This window comes from Thunnus thynnus, chromosome 1 (assembly GCF_963924715.1).
Source record: "Thunnus thynnus chromosome 1, fThuThy2.1, whole genome shotgun sequence".
In the NCBI taxonomy this organism is placed as follows: domain Eukaryota; kingdom Metazoa; phylum Chordata; class Actinopteri; order Scombriformes; family Scombridae; genus Thunnus; species Thunnus thynnus.
Genome location: NC_089517.1, coordinates 20492018 through 20511403, shown reverse-complemented (window position 1 = coordinate 20511403; position 19386 = coordinate 20492018). Strand labels below are relative to the sequence as shown.

General features: G+C 38.0%; 1 protein-coding gene across 1 annotated transcript; it reads left to right on the top strand.

The window, feature by feature from the left end:
* The first annotated feature begins 178 nt into the window (after window positions 1–178).
* Window positions 179–18295, top strand: mtmr10 (myotubularin related protein 10). Its single transcript, XM_067589581.1, has 16 exons — window positions 179–743; window positions 2223–2283; window positions 5842–5978; window positions 6454–6526; window positions 7321–7463; window positions 9765–9858; window positions 9991–10138; window positions 10860–10947; window positions 11174–11259; window positions 11576–11706; window positions 11856–11925; window positions 12268–12338; window positions 12692–12864; window positions 12974–13144; window positions 13816–13998; window positions 14984–18295. Exons 1-16 carry the CDS (start codon window positions 687–689, stop codon window positions 15593–15595), a joined length of 2298 nt encoding a protein of 765 aa, XP_067445682.1. The 5' UTR covers window positions 179–686; the 3' UTR covers window positions 15596–18295.
* The last annotated feature ends 1091 nt before the right edge of the window (window positions 18296–19386 follow it).

Here is a 19386-nt window from a genome sequence, read left to right as displayed (position 1 = left end):
TTATAATTCAAATGACAAAGTTGTCAGTATTTACTATCAAGTACAGTCGTAGAAACCCATTTACCTTAGAGTATGAGCAGCATACTGCCGCGTCCTGTTTCAACGTTTCAAAAAGTTTGATAAAAGAAGAAACTACAGAAATAAAGCTCAGCAGTGTAGCCCGGAAGTAGGGCGGGACCTCGACGCTTATAAACATGGCCGTTAAGCCCTCCACAGCATCAGGGACTGCGTTTGGCTCAATTAGTTAGACTTTGAGGAAGTCATTGGTGGTAACTACTTCAGTAACAGGTGGAAAGAAAATGTAGACATTCATCGGAAGCCTTTACATTTTTTAAATTGTTTTATCTTTGCGTGGCAGCGGTTTTTATAAACTTTATGTAGTACTTCATGCTGGCTAGCTAACCGAGCTAACGCCGACGTCTCAACGTTAACTTCTGTCAACTTTTCCAACCAGCTAGTACCGAAGTCTGCGACTTGACCGCTTATCGAAATGGAGGAGTGCCGTCGCTCGTCCAGGCTGTGTCGATGAATATTTTACACACGGACGTCTCGGATTTACTCAGCTAAGGGCTGACTTAAACTTTATTGAAGGCTCCTTTTTGGGTTGTTTTTTTTCCACTGGCAGCGGCCAAGCGCTTTGCCAGGTCGCCCGTTTAGGACCAGCACTAAGAGGTCGTACATAAACAATGTTTTCTGTCAAACCCATGAAACCAACCTTCAAGTGCTATCTTCCTCCTGTGCAGGTATGTGTTTGCTCTTGACTGATAACGGCAAAGTTTTATTTTTTTTTACTTTTCACAGCGGATGGTCACGATAGAGTGTCTAATAATTGCTTTTGATAAAGATACTTTCAGCTGAAGTCGACTGGTGTTGCGGAAGGAAAGTTAATAGGCGTATTTGACGCGTGGTCAAGAAATGAGATATGTGTAAGCAGCCCCAGTTCCAATATTAGTAACCATCATAAAATGCAGAAGCATTTACCAGATCACTTTTGCTTCGCGTCTTGATGTATGAATTGTCACTAGGTAGTTAGAAGTTTTTCTCCCTACTCCTCCACAACTTGGAGAATTGGACACCACAGGATCAAATTTATTTGCCTTGTTTTGCCCACAGGTGTACGCACTTCTCCAGACAGTAAGTCAGAGGATTTGTTTACAGATGCTGGTGCAGCAACCCAAACAAAACCAGTGTTTCTAAGGCAAGGTTAAGACAAGAATCTAGACATTTTATTGAAAAATGGATCAATGAATATAGTATAGTGTAAAAATCAGCATCATATTGCCATGTATGGTCTTGGTAATCGCTTATAAGTTGCAAGTAGTGACAACAAATGATACACATTACAAGGGAATATCAATGATGCACTTAACCCAGATGAACAAAAGAAGAGTGAACCGTTGACGAGATATTTAGTGAACCGTGACGCTGCTTAGTGGCATTCCTTCATTCAGTTATAATGAATGGACTTTCTGAGGGCATGTTGTGCCACCTGCTATACCAGTGCTTTGCTTATGAAAGAAAATAAACTGACCATTTCATTTTTACCTTTTCAAGTAGAGTGCAGTCCTAGTATTTTGGGCTTATTTCCTGACTGTGTACTCCAGCACTTACTAATTTTGAATAAAACAACTATTTGGTTAAATTGCTAACATTTAGTTTAATTTGAGGATATTTACTTTCACATCTGATGAACCATGTAGAAACTGTTGTTCATTTTATACATACCCCCAAGTGTAAAAATGGCTAAGATTCCTACACTGCCCACCCCAAACACTCTTAAAGCTTAAAGTCAGTGCTTTAATCTCTTAGTCATTCATTCACTTGAAATATATGGTGTTGGAGTAAAGCCAGCAATGAAAAACACATGACTTTGTCTTTATGTCCATCTAATTTTGTAAAGAAAGCTTGCACAAGGCTTATTGACACTTACTGCATATTGTAATTGGTTATGCAACCTTAATTTACCACAACAAATCATAACAGCTGTGATGATGATAAAGATAGCTGTATGAAAACCACTGGTTGAACAAAGTTGTTTTGGGAAGTTACAACTGCAGTCAGTCGTGCGCTTAGAAGCTATTTTGATTTCATGCTTTGTTTACAATGCCAGGACACGTTTGAGATCTACTTTTATAGCCTCTGATGTATTATTGCCATTTATTCTTTAACCATCTGACAAGTTTACTGTTTACCTGACTCTGTGTCTCATGTTTGCTCTTTAGACTGATGTGAAGAAAACTATCGAACCACCTATCAAAAAGGTGGAACCGAAGCTACTACCAGGTAAGTTTATTTTGACATGGTTTAATTTGATACGAAATGTTTTATAGTTTTTATAGTTTGAAACAAACTTCTTAGCATATTGATATTTTATTTAGTCAAGTCAAGACCCTGTGGGCCTAGTGGGCACCTAATGTTGTCTCAAAACTTTGTTTCTGTCTACATTAAGAGGAGACTTGCCACAGAGATCTTTATTTAGCTTTTTAATTTAAGAAATTCTGTTTGGGCTGCTGTTGTAGTTTTGATTAATGTGCTCCAGCAAGTTGTCATCGCTATTGGTTTCTGAAATAATGGATGTTTCAACACATTGTGGTAAGGCTGACAGCAAGTTGCTCAAAAGTAGTCGTTCCAGTCACACTAAAAGTTAGATATCTGGGATGGCTTTGAGGCAATAAATTGTCAATCTCAGCAATGGACTGAGAAACACCAGCGTGAAGCTCCTAAACTAGACAATTAAGTTACTTCCCTCTGTCCTGTTTGCAACACTGTCTGTTAAATTTCCTTAGACTAATATCTATGGATTTTACCGTAAAAGCACAGAGGAAGATTTTTTTTTTTTTTTTTTAGCTTCAACTAAACATAGCTGGCAGTGTTTAATCAGACTGGTCTAACAAGTGTTTCAGCTCAGGCAATTGTTCATCAATCTGTCTTTATCTACAGTTTATAATACAAGTAGTCTCAAATCTTAGGAGTGCACTGTGTGTTGTGGTTTATCATTTATTGCCTCTCATTTTCAGCTTTCCCAGGCCCTCATTATTTCTGCCTACTCAGTAGGACTGGGCGATATGGACAAAATAAAATATCACAATATTTTTTATCAAATACCTTTTTTATATTGATATTGCGACAGTATTGTAAGGATGACTGTTGGTGCTTTCACAAAATATTTACACAATTTTGATAAATAATCATTAGTAATGTGGATATAATGACTAAGTGGGTAAAGGGAAATCATAGAACAACTAAACAGTCTGGTAAGTTCAGAAAATTACATCACTTTATTGTAATGCAGCCTTTAAAACCAGAAAGATAAGAATGATTTGCCAGTTTGCAGTGCCACTGCCACCAGTGCTCAAATGAGCAATATAGCTTTTAGGATGATAATACTATAATAGATGAAAGTTATAATGTTCTGTAAAGTCAATAGTAATGAACATTTTAAAAGCACCTTTTAAAAAAATCAGTGGCCGCAATTCGAAAAGTAAAGAAGTGAATTGATTACTGATTAATTATTGCACAGATTAATGGAAATTTTAATGTGTTCAAATGGGATTTTTTTCTTTAACATTATCAGGAGCATTGATAATTGTTTGTAAGACATCATTGTCAATCAGCACAACTATATTAGGAGTTCAGGTGGTGTAACAACTTTTTTTTCTCACAGTGTGATTTCACCCTCTCATGAGGATTTAGAAATATTACCCTGATATTTCTGTTTGCATGAGCTTAGTGCAAAGTGCTCTTTGCAGCACAGTTCCTCTCTGTCCCCACTGTGTTTCCTCCTCTCAGTCATGGGAATTTGCCTTTTCTCCAGGAAATATTTACTTTAAAGCTCTATCATAAAAGTTGACTTAAAATGCTTTGCCAATTCTAATGCTGCGCCAATGCTAGTTAAATAACTGGAGCAGCAGGAAAACCTTCATCTCCATGATAGATTCTAGTTTAGGTCTGAGCAGCTGTCTTGGGACTCTCATAGGAGTGGCTCGACACACCCTTTGCATAGTGTTAAGTGGTATGTTATTTGGAGTAAATATACAGAGGTGTTGTTTTTATAAGTAAAACACTCCAGAGGCATAGAGTAATTGTAGTTGTTAGAGCCTCTCTTATGGAAATTATTCTTCAGTTAAAAACCTGCTGAATATCTGAGAAGCGCATTTTATTTAGCTCAACATCAACATTTTAATTGACTACCTGCTAAAATGTCTGGTAAAACAAACTTTCCACCCATTTTCAGGCGGCATTTACCAGTTTAGTGTCAAAGCTCCCTCACCGTCCAAATCCTGGAGCTGGACAGACAAACGGGTCCCATGAACAGCTTCCTTGTTTTTAACTCACTGTAAAAATGCTGTTGGCTGCTCCGAGGGGAGGCTTTGAAGTGACTGTCTGTAGGACTCCACCCTGGTTGCCCCAGTTCTCACCTTTTTTTTTAAGAAAATCTCTGGGGCAAGTTTATATAGCCGCAATCTTGTCTACGCTGAGCATTAATCGGTTTTGTGATCGTGTTAAAGGGCAAGGATCATGTTACAGATAAACAACAGTGTATGGAAAGCTGCCTTATTAATCTAAAGCTGATGTGAACATAATGTGACTTTCATGTGGCAGAGCTGAAGGGGGTTACTGTCCCACTTGTCATTACAGAAATTTTAGATGTGTGTAGTGGTTTCTGCCCAACCAAATCTTTTCGTAAAGTAGCTTCAGCTCTTTGAATGCAGTGAGCTTCTGGTTCTGCAACACAGACTTTTTTAAAGCCAAACTGCCTTTACAGAAGAGCATTAAGTTATGATTAAGTGACTTCAGCCTCCTGTTGGCTTGGATAACATTTGATATACGTATAAAGTTATGAAGTTTCTTCTATGCTTCTGAGGAATCTCAATATCAATCACTGAAATATTGTCATAGGCTTAAAATTCTTTGTTTCACATTGTGTGTAATGTACATTTTTCTGTTATCTTTAATCTAAAAGGGAAATGGGAATTTCAGTAAAGCAAAACACAAAGGTTCTTGACTGTTGGACTAGTTGAACTTGTTTTTAAATATCACTGCTAAAACACTTCTAAGTCCTTATTCCAAGATCTAGCAATAATAATATAGCAGCATTCTTATCTATATATGAATCATTTTGTGATCGATGGGCAAGAGTCATGTTACTCATCAAAATCAAGACGTTTTCAAAATAACATTTTAGTTGATTTGTGTCAGCATTTATTGCTGTATTTGGCAAACTGTCACTATTCCTTGTCAACAGCATCATCAAGACTAAAACATGTATGTACGTTTTTAACTACTACTTCTCACATATTTAAATGGTTACATGTACAAAGTAGAAACAGAGAGGATGATGGTAGAAAGGAAAATGTGTGAAAAATAGTGTGAAAATTGTCGACCTTGCTAAATTGAAATTGTTTAATCATGAACAACTCAGAAACCAAACAATGAAGGATTTAAAAATCAAACAAAAACTTAATTGCACAGCAATATGGTTCTCAATAAGACGTATGTCAACTATTATTCCAATTCTTTTTCTGAAAATATTGAAACAGATATTTGTTATTCAACATCAGTAATTTATAGATTCATATTTAAATACCAACATCAATAATAAATTGATTAGATTATAATAAGAACATAAATAGTAAGTTTTGGTGCACCAAGTTTGGGGAAATTTAAAAAAAGGATGTACAAACCACATTTCAGCTTAACAGCAGAATTTTTTGCAGTATCGTTCAAGTGCTCAAGTCATTTACTTTACTTCGCCTTTCTAATTTTCATTTTCTGTATGGTTCATTGAACTCTACTGGTAGATTTCACACAACCCTTTTTTCCATTTGTGTTTGTCACCAGGAGAGATAGTAGTTAATGAGGTGAACTTTGTGAGGAAATGCATCAGCGCTGAAAGCAGCCAAGATGACCTTTGGGGCAAGTTGATATGTACCAACTTCAAGGTCTCCTTCATCCCTCAAGATGCACCACCTAAACAGGTATTTGTGCAGACTAAGGTTTTGAAGCAGTTGAACTGTGTTGTTTTGAAATCTTTGCTATTCTTGGTAGTTGAACAATGTTGAACTTTCCTGTGGCTACAATTGTGACTTTTTTAATTTGTTAAATGTTCTAGTGGCACCAGCACACTGCTGAGTAGCTTAAATACTTGTATTTCGACTGCCATGTTTGTATGTGCAGTGCATCTGGCAAAGAGGAAGGAAAACTTGTGTACTTTCCTGCTTGACATTGTCAGTGATGTCGCGCAAGAAGTGAGAGAACAGACGTCATTTCCGGCTATGCTGCAGATTGTTGTAGTGATAATAAAATGTAACTTGATGATAATTGCTCAGCCAAAGCACATTAAGTCAGTCTGTCAACCAGTATTTGAGACAGTGTTTCAGTGGGTTATGCATGTAATGGAATAGCCTACAAGATGTTGAACATACTATCTTTGTTGTTTTGCTTTCGCCACAGAAGACCCAGCTGTCCCACCTGCTGCTTGGAGTGCATGATATCCCCCTGACATGTTTAGAGCAAGTGGTAACAGGTAAATCTGATGTCAACATTTGTTGTGGCGAAACTGAAAATTTCATGTTTCACCATATCAGAGTTCAAACATTTTAGCCTAGAATTTTGTCCAAGTATCCCAAACTATTAATTCCCTAATAATAAACAAATAAAAGCTTGCTACTATTACAATTTTTGCAAGTGTACCCAGCAGATATTTGATCTTACTCAATCAAAACTCTTGATTAAATAATTGATCAGTCAACTGTTTCAGTGCTAACGTCACATATCTTAACCCAGTCATTTTACAAGAATATTAGATGGCCCAGTCTACTCCTCATTAATCTTTGACATCATGGCTGCCAGGTCTCATTTGTTGTTCTTTCCTGGTCAGCAATCTGATAACAAGTGATGTCACAGCTTAGGTAGTGTTTAGTGGCAGGGCAGCCTAACTGGGATTATCCTTGTTTAAATATCTCATTGCTGTCGATTGCTGACACTGCAAGGGCAACTGCCCAGAGCAAGGTCTGTTGTGTTACAGTGATGAAGCATGATGCTTGTTGTACCCAGCTTGTTTCTGACCCTGTTTGAACTGGGCTGTTAAAGACAACATAATCATTATTGGATTTGTCCAGTGAGAACAAGTGTATGTGCATCAAGAATGAGATAAGGCCCCAGTGTTAGTGTTAACATCAGTTAAATCACACAGAAGTATGTTTTCTGTTTATACAGCCTTTACTGTGGTATGTGCTGAGTGTTTTCCAGTTGACCCAAAATCTTTAAGCTTTGGCAATAGTTGAAGCTTTCTGCTTATATTTTGTTTGTTCCTCTCAGTGAACGATACAAAGGGGAAGAAAAAGGTGTTGGGCTCAAACCAGAAGCTGAAGTTTAACCCCACTGAGCTCATCCTGTATTGCAAAGACTTGCGCATTATAAGGTTCTGCTTTGGTGAGGCTGGGCCTGAGAGTGCCAAAAAGGTGAGTGATGCTCGAGTTTTATACCAGTGATGGTGATATGATGGTGGTCTTCTTGGAGCGGCTTTTAAAAATCACTTTAATGCTTGTCAGACTCTTACCAACTTAAGGCCCATGTGAGTAATGAAATTAATTAATGGAAATGGTAAGAAAGTGAGGAAAAATATTCTGACCGCATCTTAGTGATTTTTTTTTTTAAAGAAAATTCCTCATTTTAGACTTTGTCACCCCCTAGTGGTTGTATACAAAACTACGCCGCTAACCTCCACGCATCCAACCCAGAGACACTGAAGTTAATGTGCAGAAAACAACACATCAAGCAACACTCGGTTGCATCAGTGTTCACGTTTTTATTTTACCACTGGCTCTTTTTTCTACACAGAAAAGTTTGCCATTTCAAAAATTCAAAAGATGCTATAATCACATAAAAATCTGCACATATTGAAGAACAGACCATTCCTTTTACTCAGTTTCCTGTTGCTGATCAAACTTTTCCTTTCCTGACTGTGTTAGATCATTAAACACACACATACTCTGTTTCAGTGCTACAACCACTTCCTCAGTGACAAGGATATTTATATTATACAGACTTTACTTTGATGTGCTACTCTCTCACCCTCCATCTGAACGGACGTGACTATCTTCTCAAAAAGCATGTTCACTGTGGCCATTAGCCAAACAATAAAAAAAGACATCGAAAACAATGCTCATTCAAGTCAAAGGAAATCGAGAATGATCCTGACCGTAGGAACAACTGGCAGCGTGACTCTGACTCATCTCCTGCACAGAGAGATCGGTGGGACAGATGTTTCATTCTTCAAATTAGAGCTCAGTTAGTGGCCAGTATAATGAGAGATTTTTATAACAGTCATACATTAAAATGGTGTGTTTTTAAACTGAGGTTTTGGGCGATGTTGATGAATCAAATATTACAAATATCTCAAAACCAACATATTGATATGTCTTTTTATATTTATTTGCTTACAGGTGAAATTAAAGGAAATCATTAATAATATACAGATACAATGATCAACCATGTGAAGGCATTCACATCAAAATCAACTAAAAGAATCTCAGAGGCACAGAAATAAGGGGCCACCCAACTCGACGACCAGGAAAACTAAACACATTTCCCTGGTCACATTAGTCAGCTGTGTAGTGGGCTGAACTGTTAATTAGCAGGAGGCTTGACTTGACTCAGCGAGCCTTTCAAGTCCTTCAGCTAATTTTGGCAAATGATAATAGAACAAAAAATAAAAAAAGGGAAGTTGTTACCTTGAACAGAACCTGCTAGACCGTGGTATTGTGTGACTGCTTGACATTCATTCAGCCTTCTCTCACATTGTAAGTGCAGGTGTCGTGTAAAAACACTGTGGAATCTGTAGTTGCATTAACAATGGAAATACATTTGGATCTGTATTATGTGCATGAGGGTCCTCAGGAGCTGTTTGCTCACTGCAGGCTCACTACATGGCCCATTAGAGTTAGACAGCTGTATATCTATCTACAGTGTGCCAGTGAAGTGTACACGTGAATGTACACAGTTGCACGTCTGATCTCCTCCCATGTCATCTGGGAGCACTTTTTGTGAAGGTTTTAGAGCTCCGTAGCACATACCTTCAGCACATTTGGCTAACAGCAGCATTACAGTATGGTGCTGCGTTGAGCAGGGGCTCATTGCCAGTGTTATAAGTCGTAGTCTGTGTTTACAGACTAATTTAATTTATATAAAATGCATTATTAACTTTTTCGTTTATTCTGCTTACAACAGAATATGAAAGCTTTTATTTGTCCATAGAACACTGAAATAGAAATGGGTCTGCCCTCTCTCACTCCTTGACAGTTTATTTATGGACACCATATATGTAATTACAGTGTGCACCTAAAACGGGGCTCAGTTCTTTTTTTTTCTTTGTGACATATGGAATTAAGCCAACCTATAATAGCTTATTTCACCATAGGAAATTACAGAGTTGGGACCAGCCTTGTCTACACACACACACACACACTCACACACACACACTTTTTTGGTGTCCTCTCGTGTTATTCACAGCTTTACTACTGAATGGACTGCTTTGTGTGACTCTAGTCGAGCCACAGAACGATTCAGTCCTGTAAACCCAGAGCAGTAGGCTGTCTGTTAAACATTTGCTTCCCCAGGTTGAACTTGTCCTTGTTTTCGTACGGTTAAAGAACATGCCTCAGAGCTCATTTTGGCACTCTGAATGAACCTGAGTTGGGAAGCTGAATAGTTATGATTAAGTATATGTCCTATAAAAGTACGTTTTCTTCTTTTTATTCTAGGTTTGTCTTGCTATTGCCCACTATACCCATCCAGCTGATCTTCAACTGCTGTTTGGTTTTGAGTATCAAGGGCGACGATACCATGAATCCAAAGGTAAACATATAGCATGCAATACTTTCAAAGGTTTCCTTCAGAATTAACTATTCCAAATTTGACAACCTGTGTTTTATTTCTCTGCATTAAATATGCACCAGAAATAATTCTTAAGTCTATCTGCATTTCCAGAGGAACGAGTCAACGGCTCCACCCCACGAGGAGGATTACTGACCCCCATTTTTGACCGTCCATCTGACTGGGATCGAGAGATCAAGCGAACGGGGGCTTCAGAGTGGAGGGTGTGCTCCATCAACGAGAGTTATTCCATCTCACCAAGGTCTTGAGCTCATGTTGGTTATTGTAACTTATGAAAGGGGGTTTCTGGCCTTAGATATTACAGACACTCTAAATTCCAGCCTTTATTCATACTCGGTATGTTTTGGCAAGACAGTATATTTACACTGTATGCCTTTTTTCGCTCACTTCACGAGTGACTTGTCGGGAAAAAATGGTGAATGTCTCAAAGAAACATGCGAGTCTCTATTTGACAATAAGTGCTATTCATCTGAGTTCAGTGGTGACATCATGGTGGGTTGCAGAGCAAGGATTGTGCAGTGTTTTATGTGGAATTTGAAAAAAGACTCAAAATTACATAATAGTAACTTGCACCACATTGTACACATGACATGGGTCTAGAGACTCTAAAACAATCCTTACTGTATACTCCCCAAAAAACAAACACAATGCTAAAGATACTCACCATGAGACAGAGACTAAAAACCAATGCCATGCTAACAATTTATTTACATCAACCCAGGCATTCTTTATTAACATTAATACAATATTATGATATGACAGCATGAACAGCACACTTAGTGTATTCATGTAAAAAGATGGGTATGGTTATGTGATTGAGTGTAGCTAGGAAACATGAAAATACATGTTCTTAAATTTTTTTTCCCTGTTTTTCTAAAATGGTGTTTTTCTGTTTGATTCCTGTCTAATGTGTGCCTGTCTTTTTTTTTTTTTTTTTTTTTTTTTTTTTTAACATTTCTTAGTCTTCCAGAGTACATTGTGGTTCCAGTTTCTCTGGCAGATCAGGATCTGAAGCAGTACTCATATTACTTCACTGATAATCGCATCCCTGTGAGTACCTGATCTTTGATATCTCCCATTTAAGCTTGTCAAACATCGCATAGGAATATTTTTCAATTATCCCTTTTAATTGTTATCAGACCTGTAAGGACTACCGATGGAGTCATTTGTAATCGTTGTCTGCCAATTTCAGTCTGCATGTAATTCAATTGGTCAGAGTATTCCTACTATGCTCTCACCGATCCCTGTCTGTGTTATCTGCATTTCTTCTGTTTAGCTCTGGTGCTGGAATCACCCTAATGGGAGCGCTCTTGTCCGCATGGCCAGCATAACTGATCAGCAGCAGAGGAGGATTGATCAGAAGTAGTTCAAACTCCTTCTTTCATTCATATTCAAATCATGTGTTAAATGTGCTGTTTCTACTCTCTTCTACACTTAAATTTAGTAGCAGCCAGCAGATGTTCAGTTGCAGCAATGCAAAAAGTCTCAGTATGATTAGATAGAATAATTTAAACATCAATTTTATAGTCTTGGTTCTTAGTTATTAAACTGTCTGTGCTAATGTTGTGAATATACAAATGATGTATTGCTGAGATGTTGCTACAGATGTTTTAAAGGGATCTATATTTCAGTCATTAATGTCATTAATGTCTGTATGTTGTTGTTGTTGTTGTTGTAGAGTCTGCACTGCCATCACAAAAAGCCACCCACAGCGCAGTGAAGTCATCAGATCAGATCTGGACAAGTGTCTGCCTAACATCCAGGACATCCAGAGTGCTTTTTTTAAAGTCAAGCAGATCTGTGTCATAGGTGAGCCTCATTGTGCCTTTTAACAGTAATGAAGTAGGTAACCAAGTATTCAGCCTCTGTAAGCAGTGTAACTCGGTGAACATTTCTTTTCCATGGAAATGGACAGTTTTATAAGTGTACAAGTATTTGACTGTTTTGATTGTGTGCAGATCCTTTTGAGGAGTCTGAGGAGAGGTGGCTTTCTTCCATTGAAAACTCACGATGGCTGGAGTACGTCAGGTATGTAAACAACCTGACACTGCATGATAGTACTTTTTAAACTACTGTAGTCCTGATAGTTTACAGAGAGCTAAATTAACAACTTCATGCTGCATGATGTGAATGTGACCCTTTTGATGTGTAAAATTTTTATATTTTTGGCATAAACTTACACTTATTTGTGAGACCAGTTAATAATATAATTTTTCAGCCTTGAAATCTTTGGTCTGGTGATAATGTGACTATTGTGTGCTGGGCAGCGACATGCTGCTGTCATCTGTTCTTCCAATCACTAATTAGTCCATGAGGACCAAAAATGACTGTTAAAAAATAATGTTTATATCTTGCTTGTCTCCTCTCCAGGGCCTTTCTTAAGCATTCAGCTGAGATGGTGTACTACCTGGATGGGAAGAATGCTTCAGTCATTCTCCAAGGTAAATTCCTCATTTCGAAATTGTCTGAATCACTCGTATAGTCCTATAACCTTTTAAAAGTCACACCTCACAGTTTCAAACCAGAGTCACATAGCAACAGTATCATTTTTTTTCTTTACTCTTCCAATTATTCGTTTTTGTAATTTTTCATTTTTCACAACTTTTGTATTTATTCATCATTTGTGATATTGTTCCAACATTTGGCTTCAAACATGAATGTTTCACACCAGCCAAAAACTATATTGTGGTTGAATTTCATTCATTAACATATGATCATACTGACCTTGAACTTGCTTACCTTGCAAACAGCTTGTTGATTTATGTTTTTGGTTTCTATTTCTACACCTGTACAGAGGAAGAAGACAGAGACCTGAACTGTGTGGTGTCCTCCTTGGTGCAGCTCATGTTGGACCCTCACTATCGCAGCCTCACTGGCTTTCAGAGCTTGGTGCAGAAGGAGTGGGTGATGGCAGGCCATCGCTTCCTGGATAGATGCAACCACTTGAAGAAGAATGACAAAGTGGAGGTATTTGTCCCAGACTGAAATTAGCCCACTGCCAGAAGAACTGACCTAATGGATTTGCCAAGATACTCATGCAGGTTGTTGTTTGTTTCTCTGTGTTCTCTCGGTTAAGTCCCCGCTGTTCATGCTTTTCCTGGACTGCGTGTGGCAGATGATGAACCAGTACCCTGCTGCGTTCGAGTTCACAGAGGCCTATCTGACGGTCTTGAGTGACAGCATGTGGATCCCGCTCTTCAGTACTTTCCTCTTCAACTCTCCTAAACAGCGCGCTCAGCACTTGATGGTGAGGGATGTATATACAGTACCAGTCAAAAGTTTGGACACACTTTCTCAAATTTCAAGGGAATGGGAAGGTGTGTCCAGACTTTTGACTTGTGGTGTATGTACATTATTATATATTTAATTATTTATTCAGTTGCATTTAATGAATATATTCCACAGAAATGCCACAGAGAACTAAAGCCAAAAATTAGACCATCACGCTGAATTCCAAGACATACAGTAAATAAACTAATTTAAATGAGAACAGGATTTTTAATAGATGGTGCAGTCTGTGCACAACAATAGAGCAAGTTTAGATCTACCTGTATGATCTCTGTCAGTTTGTGGTCCAAGAAGAATAAAAAACAGGCCATTAACTGCAGGTGACAGCATGTAACAACTCAACATGTTTTTGTGGTATCATTTCATGTCAGAGACTATTATTTCCTTCTGTGTGTGTCAGATAATTGAAAGGAAAGAGTGCAACGTAATGCTCCCAGATATGAAAACATTCAGCTTGTTGTCAGAGAAGTAACCAAGAAAATGACAAAAGCAAATTATGGCAATTTGTTTACCTCAATGGATTTTAATTTGGAGTCTGGAAGTTTTTTTCATAGTTTACAACAATGTTTTCTGTGTAATACAACATGCAGACATGTATGAAGCAAGAATAACCTTGTTTTTATTCTACAGGACTTTGCCAGGAATAAAGCCATCCCTCAAGGGGAAGACCAGGTTGTGTATTTCCCGCCTGTTTGGGACTGGTCACAACAGTTCTCCATCAAAGACCAAACCCTCTTTAACAACCCCATGTACATAGGCAAAGGAGCCGCCTGTGTTCAGAATGGGGAGGTGAAAACCTTCAGACGCACAAAGGTATGCAAGACACCGAGATTCACAAGTTTTTATAGGAGGAGTGACAATATGTTGCGTTATGTGTGTCCTGTCTACTTTATACCTTGGATATATTACAAACACTTTAAAATTGCAGTGTAGATATAATTAAATGGTTTTCAGCCATGTTGAATAAAAGACTCAGGGTCTATACTCTTCATCACTCTTCATCACTCTTCATGGCCAAGCATCTCTTTTGGCTGTTTGATTGTTTTAAATCTCATTCAATTCATGTATAGATTAATATGCCAGTTGTTAGTGTGCAAGGACATTTATCACTGTTTTCTCTTTGTGATTAGGTAACACATGATTACTTTTATCACTAGTCTGTTTTTTTCCATAGGAAGTCAAATAGGAAAAAGAATGAAGTACTTTTTAGAGCTAGTTTATAATTTTGCAACCTACCTTTTTATAAAAGACAAGAAAAAACTACACTGCAAAGGCAGTTACAGTAAGTAACCTCTGTGACTGTCATTTCTGATTAATTTTAAGTTGCTGAAGTTTCACTACTCCAAAGGTCAGATTAAGATCAGCAATCATGTGTATTCAAAATAGGTCATCTCAATCATGTGTTCTCTTATAACTACCTCATTCATGCAGCTGTTACAGTATGTTGTTAAAATGCCTCCAGTTTCTGATGAAGTAAATGTTTAACATGTGTAAACCAACCAGTCAGCAGTTTTGTTTATTGCTGCTGAGATTTTTATGGCCAGTCTGTTGTTTTGGTGTCATCAGGAACTTCAGAGAGAACACAGAAGGCGATTTATTACACAGAAAATAAATAATTGATTTTTCTTAAGTTGGGGATATCAGGATAATGATGATTTGATAATGCAGGTGGATATGCACTATTTGAGAGCCTGGAAAGAGTGAATTTTGGTCCTTCATCCTGCTGCTGCAGCCTGTTACAGAGCTACTTTTTCATGTTATGTGAAAACAATCTATTACTGTGTGTCTTCTCCAACAGAAGGCCTACAGTTCCACATTGCGAGGAACCCCTGCATCTCTGCGTAACGGACTGAAGGGCGGAGAGGATGCAATGACCCGGCGGGGCTCTCTGGTGTCGGAGCTAAAGCCTGATTTCTCACCAGTGAAAGACGTGGAGAGCCCATCAGAGCGATTCTTCAGGGACTGGTTCTCTCGGCCTGCTGACCAGCAGGGCCTCCTGATTCCCCTGCTTGTACCTTCACACGTGGCCCTCTGGAAGCTCTTCTTTCTACGTTGGGTTCCTGAAGCCTGCATTCCCAAAGGAGGTCCCATCACCGCCTACCACAAGCTCTCCCAACTGGTCGACGAAATCGAGATACTGCAGAGCCACATCAGGCAGTATAAGGGACCCAGTCCGGGCAGCACACCACTCCCCAGCCCAAGCGGGCCCCCTTCAGATCAAAGGAGGATGTATTTTAAGGCCAGCTCCCCAAATGACCCCCCTACACCTCCAGACTTCCTTACCTCCTCCTTTCCTTTCACCCCAATGGGAAACCTGTGCCGCCGCACTGTCCATGGGACTCCCATTAGCAAATTTCTGAATGGGGCGAAGATCTGGCTCTCTACAGAGACTCTCGCTGACACCCCCTGAGGACGTGGGGCTTTAGGGCTCACTTTTCTGAGCCCAGCACAAGATTCTGTATCAGTTAATCATTTTATTTTCTATTACCTCTTTCTTAAATACTAAGAAGGTGATTGATTAATAGAAAAAATTAACTTTGTACTTCTGATTTTTAATTTATAAGCTAGAATTTGCACCATTGGTGCTGCAATGAAATTTCTAAACTGGTTAATTTCTAAACTGAAGTGCCATCTATAGGACTGAATCATCATTGTCCGTTACAGTTGAGGAGTTCACAATTGCTGAAGCACATACTCTTTATTGGCCAGTGAGTTGTTACTGTGATGTCTCCTCTTACTGTGAAAGATCGTCATGCTTAAAGCATTTTTATGTATTTTCTTGTCTACTTCAGCTAAGGTCTTTCTCAAGATTAAGCTAACTGCTCTTTTTTGCTGAGTTTGTTGCTTTTGGAGATGTTAATACTGAGTTGTGACTAGGTTGAGAGCTCCCTCTCTAAGATTTACCTTTGATTCAGTGAACATTTTTCAGCTATAATTGGAATTTAACAAAGTATGCGTGTGGCATTAATGGCATCAGTTTAATTGTCCTTTCTTTGAAATCTCATTGGTCAGTGTGACGTTCCAGCTGTAATGGAACTGAAAGATTTCATCCAAATAGTGACGCTTCAAATTAGAAAATGACAGTTTATTTTTATTGCAGCAACAATGATGCATTTCACTGAATACTGATTTTTTTTTTTAAGTACTACATTGTCAATTACATTTCAGGAAATGTAATTTATAATGTAATATTTTATCTGATCTTTTTTTTTATTTCAGAAAGAGGAACAGAAAATAACACTGCTAACATGATTCTACTATGTGGTAGAAACAACAAAAAAAAGGATCTGGCCTGGTTGAATGTAATGGGTTGGTTATTATTTTTTCTTTTTTTTTCTTGCACAAACTTAATGCTATTTGCTCCAAGTGCCCATATTTTAGTGGTTGGGTTAGAGTTTCACTGTAGGTAGCAAATAGTGTGAATTCAGGGTCTCACTTTGTAGATTTCCTCTATTTTTGAAGCAGAGATAAGGGCCTATATTTTTAGTATCACACTTCAGGTGATACTTAAAGGGGGAAGTTGAGCTGTGAGGACTTCAATCTGTGGTAGATATTCACTCTTCCTTTTGAAGAGGTTTCATTAAACTTTTATAGAGGCCTTCTGGTAAGGCACAGAGGACAAACTATTCAGATGAACAGTAGCTGAATGGGTGAATATTTGAAAGCAAAGGGATAGACAAGGGCTATGACTCAAACCAGTCCAGAGTTTAGTTATGTGGTGAACTGGATCTCAGACACTGAAGTTATTGATCCAATGAACATGACGACGATGGGTCAATGACGTAATTTCAAGGCAGTACATGAGAAAACAGCAATCAAACATCTGGAATAGAAAGTGTCAGACATAACATAAAACATGTCTTGCATAACACATAAACTGTGTGTATTTCTGACATTTTGAAATGAAATAATAAAAATCTGTTAACTCACCACAAGCTGCACAGTGTTAGAGAGTGAAAGGTTTTGAAAGAATGAAAGCATTAACTGTATACACTGTTTAACATACTGTATGTAGCTATAGCAATACTTACATTTGCTTACTTTGTGTTCCTTTTTGTTTTTCCAAATAATGCCACTCTGCTTACAGGAACAATATCATAGAAAACATGCAGTAAAGTTCCTGTACTTCCTGTCAAGATAGTGATGCTCATGAGTGTTTTATGATGCAAATGTTGACTTTTGGAATGGGACATCCTTAAAAATGTCTTGTTGAGACGTTTACTACTTGCTAAACTAGGGACTGGTTTGAGACGCATTAGGGGAAATGGATCAGCCATCCAGTGCCCCTTTAAAAACTGGTGAGGAACTAGCACTGTGTAATGATTTAATGTCTTAAAATAACAATACAGCATTTATATTAAAGCCCTTTGTAATGTTAAATATTAGACCACTGGACAGAGTGAACATCTGTCCCACCGTTACACAGCAGCATTGATCCTTAGATGTTAGATTGACCAGTTTCCAATGATATTCAGACAAACTCGTGATTCTTTAGCAATAACTAGTTTCAGGTATTTTTAGTATACATGTGTATAATGTGAGTGCAGAGCCTGCTCTCCCAAATGCTAACAATTGCACATTTTACTCCATATATAGGTTAGTTTGTTTTAAGATGGTTGTTGAATATCATTTTGGCAGATATTATAAATACTGTATATGCTTGAAATCTTCCAATTAATATTTTTGATTCATGGTACTAAATAACTTCTATCCTTGATTTAGTCTTTATATTTTATGGAGAGATATTTATATGCCGTGTTCTTCCACTAATTCACATCGTTGCACTCTGCTGTAATTGTATGATGACCGTGCTTCCACTTTGGCACAGTTTGATATTGATTAGCAGCAGATGTATTTATTCAGTTATGCAAATGTACTCTGAGAGGGATGCAGTTGCTGCTCTACATCCCCTGTGCCTTTTTATTGGGAAGACCATTTTGTAATTGTATTCTAAATCCTGTTGACTTATTTTAGTTTTCTAATTCTGACGGTTTTTATCAGTTCTGTAACCCGATAAAGTCAGAGGTACTGCACTGAAGCTGTTTTTCCTAACAGAAAATAAGGCTCAAATGTGTACCAGTAACCAATCATTACATTATTTTTCAAACGAGGTTGCATTCTGTCTTTTATTTCACTTGGAGTGAGCCCATGAAAACCCATCCATGGACAAGAATTCACTGATTTTTGTCTGTTACCTTTGACAGTATAAGCTCACCTCCCATACAGTATGTTACAATTCATGCAGTGAGAGACGGCATTGCTGTTTGTTCCCCGCACAGCTCTCCCGATGAATACTATTGGTGGAGTTATTTAAACAAAGTTCTAGGTGGTTACCCCACAGTTTAGGATTCTCATCTTTAGTCTTGACTAAAGGCACTGACTTTGTCTCAGAATCTATAGTGGAAAAGTAACGCACACAAAGGGTTGTAGTGAGGTGCTGATCACTGGAAGCGGATTCAAAAGCAGAAAAGAAGTGTCGCACACTTTGGTTCCATATGTCAACAATGATGATGATGATGATTGTTGATCTTGAAGAAGGTTTGAAGGCCGAAACGTCATTATAATAAAAGAGAAATACATATGGAGCCAGAGTGAACAACACTTCTTTTCTGCTTTTGTCTCAAAATCTAACACTGAGTTGAGGTTATTATGCAAATAAATCTAAGTCTAATTAGGGCCAGACTACTAATACTTTTCACAATGCTATACGTAAAATGAGTGATCATAACAGGCAAGATACATCAGTGATGATTTGGGTAAGAGCAAGGGCTCTTTTCACAGACTTATATTTTTATATAATATATTTAACTCCTTCTGAATTTCTGCACCTTCCAAACCAACTAAACATGGATTCGAACTTGAAACCTTTAATTTCTGAAGACCACCCTGGTGTTGTTTGGGCCTCGTCCACATCATGACAGTCTAGGTCAAAAACTTCATATAGTTTACCAGTCAGTGTTGGTCCAGTTTTAAGCTGATGAATTGTACGTCAACATAAGTAGAATAGATAAAACACAAATATTGAGAACATTTTCTAACTTTTTCATATTCATGTTAAACATACACTTTAACAAACCGCATATTAATCCCAACATGACTAAAAGTAGCAAAACTGATTAGTGATATAAAAAAAGAAAGAATCATCCCAAGCCCTTGTGTCGACCACATTACCTTGCTGAGATAAAGGTTGAGCTCCCTTGC